General features: G+C 40.0%; 1 protein-coding gene across 1 annotated transcript; it reads left to right on the top strand.

Moving 5' to 3' along the window:
* The first annotated feature begins 265 nt into the window (after window positions 1–265).
* On the top strand, window positions 266–4,618 carry nkx1.2la (NK1 transcription factor related 2-like,a). Its single transcript, XM_013271300.3, has 2 exons — window positions 266–2,328; window positions 3,583–4,618. The coding sequence occupies exons 1-2, from the start codon at window positions 2,139–2,141 to the stop codon at window positions 4,191–4,193; spliced, it is 801 nt and encodes a 266-aa protein (XP_013126754.1). The 5' UTR covers window positions 266–2,138; the 3' UTR covers window positions 4,194–4,618.
* The last annotated feature ends 1,043 nt before the right edge of the window (window positions 4,619–5,661 follow it).

The raw sequence follows: 5,661 nt of genomic DNA, 5'->3' as shown, positions 1-5,661 counted from the left end.
TTGGTTGGAAGTGTGTCTCTTTGGCTCCCCGCTGTGTTCGACAAGGAATTCTCCTCCTCTTTGAAGTCTCCTTCTGGCCCGTACAGACTCGGAGCTGAACCAGCTGCTGTTCCCGCTCGCTGAAGTCTACCTGAGGGCCTCTTTGTCCTCGAGGCTCGTCCCTTTTGTCCCACTCAAACAGATGTCCGGCCACTGGGCTTTCACGTAGGAAGTTGTAAACCTCCAGTGTGCACTGGGCTCTATTCATATGGAGGGACTACAGTAATGGCCGTGCAAGGTGCCATATACATGTAAATGCTGACATGAGGACACCCTGTAGTGGTGGCTTCAACAAATGTTTGACTATGTAACTACAGACTGTGCCAGTCCAGAAGGCTATGACTGGAAAGTAATAAAACTCCCATGTAACACAGTAATCATCTTGACCTGTGTAAGTAACACAGGAAACTGTGTAGGGGGGCCTTTAACAGTGTGCAAACACGTGGAGATCCCCCATGAGCAAGAAAGTAAGTAATTTTTTTAATTATATGGCACCTTTCAAAACCAATGTTAAGAGGTACTTTGCAAAAGAATGAAGAACAAAGACATTAACAATCATTACAGCACTGGTAGCCAGAATTACAGAGATATTACTTGTCTGCCTTCTGTCTCATACTCACAACACAAGGACCTCACAGGCTTAGATAGTAAAATTTACATTACAGTTTTATTACACAAGTACATTTTTGCAATGACTCTTTAGTCTATTTCTAGTAAAGTATGAAAAAGACTGGGGATTAACTCAAAATAAAGTATTAAGAATAATTTAGATCATTCTAAGATTGAAAGAAGTTTCGAGCGAGTCGATCTGTGCAGTTTCACTTACTAGTTTAGCTTCCCAGTATCCAAAATAACTGTCTGTTACCCATCAGGTTTTATCTGTATTGGACACCTGCTGAGAATATTGATCCAGTGCTGGTTTCACCATTTTAGCCATCAGCAGGCATCAAGCTCCAAACAACCTCGTGTCACTTTTTATTGAATACTAATTGCAAGCACTATGGATCCGATTGACTGTGAATATAAATCGATTGCACGAGGTGAGAAAACAATCAGCTGCATTTATACTGTGCCTGCAATTTAGCTTTGAATGCAGCATATAGATTAGTGAATCCTCATGAATTCCTATGTCTTTGTTTAATTTCCTCTATGCGAGTAAATTTTACATCTTCAAATATCAATAAAGAACAAACTTTGTCATTCGAGGCTTTATCTTCTGCCCTTAAAATGTATACATTTCTTGCAGTCCACAGGAATCTAATGTACAGGGCTCTTAAAAATACTGAGACTAAGGTTACTAAGACTAATTTCATGAAAGATAAGATAAATTATTTAATATTAGAAGACATCTGGCATTATAAATAGGCAAACATTCTCAACAGAAGGGTTTAAACTGCCATCCGAGATGCTTTTTTTTTTTTTTTTGCAATATTTTAAGCCAAATCTAATGTGTCAGAAGTGACATTATTGTCATAATACTTCTAAATAATCATTATCAGTGCACTCCTAAATATTTAGTCAACATCTAAATATAATCTGGGTACTTTACAAGCCTACAATTTCAGTGGCAGCAAATAAACAGCTATCTGTTTACAGGCAGACTCTGAAAACCCCTGATTTCTCCTAAAAGATACACGAAAGTCCCCGTCCTAGTGATGTCTACAAAAAAGGGAGAGAGAGAGTCCAATTTGGGGAGACGGGGCGATCTCTGATATGGATCAAGTGCCATCTGTGCACAATTTACTTTCAGATCGCGAATTGCGGAATTTAATGATATGGGTGATTATCGGCGAATACTTTGAGCCCATTAGGGGGTCGTGTGAAACGCTAATAGTGTTTGTGTCACGTGTCTGGTTTGGAGACGGGTGGGGGGGATAGACGCTTTAAAGACTGCGCTCCGGTCACGGTGCGAGACTGACAGACTGAAGCAGAGGAGTGAACACAAGAGGTGATCACCGCCACAGAACCCGGTCTGATGAAGTTTGAAAACAAGGAGCAGACTAAGCTATGAGAAGTTCCTCTCTAGGCGCGTAATCGAGCAGCACATCTATCTCCAAGAGTCTTTCTGCGTAAAGGATGCCTCAGCTGAAGAAGTGACAATGACGTCCAGTCATAAGATTTCCTTTTCTATAGTTGACATATTGGATCCGAACAAATTCAACAGTAAGAAGGTAAACGAACTTTCCATCATCAAGGAGAAGTTGTTAGCTGCGCCAAACGCGGAGAGAACAACTTTGGAGTCGGACAGCACTGCAGGTGGAGACTCCAGACTCGAGCGCACAGAAGCAGGTAGAGAAAACGCCTCAATTTTATTATTTTAACACACACCTCATAGCTTGGCTCTATTCTTTTCATTAAATATATCATTGTTTGTGTGCTTGGATCTGTAAATTACTTCAAAAACAGACAGGCATGTCTTATGCATATTTATAACTGAATGCCTAAATGAGACGTCTGAACACTGTAAAATGAGGACGTATGAAAAAAGTTAAATATTTGAAATACTTGAAAAGTTTTATTTTCCCTGAGCCGAGACCAAATAGCAGAAAGTGAAGCGCTATCTCTCAGATTTATTGTCATCTCTGTATGACCTTCCCTTAATTTCCAAGGCTGCGTTTCCTTTCAAGGAAGCCACAAAGGCTTGCTCCCAGAGCCCCAGTATGTGATTGGCATTGGGACAGGCAGGCTAGATAATTGTTTAAATCGTCCCATTGAGGATGCCTCTGCGCGCTTTGATCGATATCCCATTACTGCATCCTGCATATCTCCCTCCAGCACCTTGCAGGTACAAACTTCACACCCCATCCATGTCTGATCCTAAATATCGTTCGATTAAAACTTCCCTTTAAATAGATGACATTTATCGATCCACCCGCAAATATGAAACTCCATTAGCACGTCATGGCTGAGGTGGCGAAGCTGGATTTAGACGGGATTTCTTTCCGCAACATGACATTTGAGGCTCTGTGTGGTTTATAAATTATTTAAGGATTAGTGACCAAATCTTCCCCTCCTCAGAATCTATGCTTTGTTCCGCTTCAGCGACCCCAGGATCCTAATCAAACGCTTTACAGATGTCAACTCCTAGGCCTATGTTTGGTAAACTGCAGTTCACACGGAACAAAGAGGAAAATCACTCCACAAGGAACACGCATTTCCTAATCAGGTTACACGTGATGTCTGTCCTGCCAGGAACTGTCCTTCAGCACCACGGAGTTAAATCCACTCCTTGGCGTTTGGTCCCAATTGTTTAAATAACAGACTCACTTAAATGTCACCGTTTTTCTCTAAAATCAAATAAAGTACCTCTTTAAAAACACAGCTCAGTCTTGCGAATCACCTCAAAAATTATTCACCCAATTTTGCCAGAGCAAGGAAAACTCCGGTATCTTCTCATACTTTGTCAACTAACACCTCACAACTGCAGCTCAACTCAGTTTTTAGAGGAAAATAAATAATATTTAAATTTGGCAATTCATCACTGGGTTTGCTGCTGCGACTTTCAGGATGTGAGCTGACTTTTCTTTTTCTTTTTTATCACAGAAGATGCAAGAGATGAACAATCTGCACTCTCCAGGCATCCCGAAGTTGTTGTAGACCCCATTCTGCTCTCCCCACCTGCGGACACGGAGCCCTGTCTGACCGGGCAACAGGACAGTGTAGACGGGGAGTCAGCGGTCACCTTGCAGGACCAGTCAACGCACAAGCGCCGGCGCCCTGACCAGGCCTGTGCCAAACCACGGCGAGCAAGAACAGCGTTCACTTACGAACAGCTTGTGGCCCTGGAAAACAAGTTCCGCGCAACTCGGTACTTGTCTGTGTGCGAGAGACTAAACCTGGCCTTGTCACTAAGTCTGACCGAAACCCAGGTGAAAATCTGGTTCCAGAACCGGAGGACCAAGTGGAAAAAGCAGAACCCCGGGGCGGACAGCACCTTGCAGCCCGGCTCCAACTCCCTTATTAATGTTAGTCCGAACCCAGCCACGTGTGGGTCGAGCTCTGCCAGCTTCCACCAAACTTTCTCCAACTTCACCTCTGGAAATGTGATCTTCCACGCAGCTGGTGGTGTTCCGCTTTCAACCACTGGAGGGCTCCTGCATCCCTTCATGTCCAGCGGATTCGTCCAGCCGTCTTACTTTAATCCACATTTATAAAACAAACCAAGACTGATATGTTGCAGCTGGTTATACTCGGAGAAAAGTGATTTTTTGTAACACTTTGGGACAAAATAAATGCTCATATGTTGTCAAACTGACTCACCAAGATGAGAGTTTATAATTATCAATGCCCTATAAAAGGCTATATTTCCAAAATAAGTGACCCATAACTTGTGAGCTCAACCATAATTTAAGCAATTATTTAAGTGTTTCTTAGTTCTGCACTAATAGTTTGTGACTGGATCTGCCGACACACCCCTCAACAGTTGATTTGACAGTTCATATTCTGTATCAACATATTGTGTTACACCTGAACCTGTGGCATATTGGTACACTGTCTCTACCTCCCAAGTGAATGCACATCTTTTTCTCTTGTCATTTATACAAAATTATCAGTGTAACTTATAATAATAAAAAAAACATGAAACGTGTATGTGTGTATCTTGTATCAGCATTAAAATGAGAGTACATTTGCAGAATATTCACTAAGACCTTTCCAATTATAAGCGCCCGATGAGTCAAAACAGTGATTGTATTAAGAGTTCATTAATAAATGACTAATGATTTAAATATTAATTACATGCACCTAAAATGGGCTGTCCCATGTTAAAAAAATCACTAGGAATCTTGCCAGGATCAGGCAAGATACACATACTAACAATGTCACCAGATATTATTGATTATTGTGGATATTACTGATTATTCTAAATATTGTTAAATATTGTTGTTATTCTAAATTTGTTAGCAATGACTCATAAATCATTATTGTTATTAAGACTAATCACTTCAGGCACATGACCTATTAGTTATTTTCATGCACTATGTTGTTGTGTTGGATTGTTTGTTATCCATATCTGCAAAACATTAGAGAACATTTTCTCAGCTAGAAACTCACAACTATATTGAAAGAGCACCGGTTTTAGGTGATAAAAGATTTCAATTTAAACAATATTTACACAAGACAAAACTAAATACAGAAGAAAACACTAATAGGGGCCCAGAATTTCACATTCAGCATATCCCTGTACTTGGCCATCAATACAGCAGTTAATTCCAGTTTACACCTTATCACCTTATGCATATGCAAAAATGACTAATGACTTTACTATGAGGATAATACTTTTTCAGTTTATCTCAAGTAAATTAAATGATGTCAAAACTTTTATAATAAAGTGAATTACTTTCTTCCAGTACTAGTTCCTCTTTACAACCACACAGTGTCACTGTTTCATTTCTTTTGACATAATATGACTTTATTTACTGGATTTTTTTTTCTGGATACAAGAAATCCTAATAAATTGGATATTATTTTCATTTTAATATATTGTGCATCTCCTTTAAACCCATATTTTTATTTTTTGTTTTGTTTTGCTGCCAGTCTTGCTTTATGCCCTTTTAATCTCTGTAAGCCCTTTTCCTGGGAAAATAAAGTGATATGTAATGCTTTACTTTGGAAACAATAGAT

Source organism: Oreochromis niloticus, linkage group LG13, assembly GCF_001858045.2.
Source record: "Oreochromis niloticus isolate F11D_XX linkage group LG13, O_niloticus_UMD_NMBU, whole genome shotgun sequence".
Taxonomy (NCBI): domain Eukaryota; kingdom Metazoa; phylum Chordata; class Actinopteri; order Cichliformes; family Cichlidae; genus Oreochromis; species Oreochromis niloticus.
This window is presented reverse-complemented; position numbering and strand designations above follow the sequence as displayed.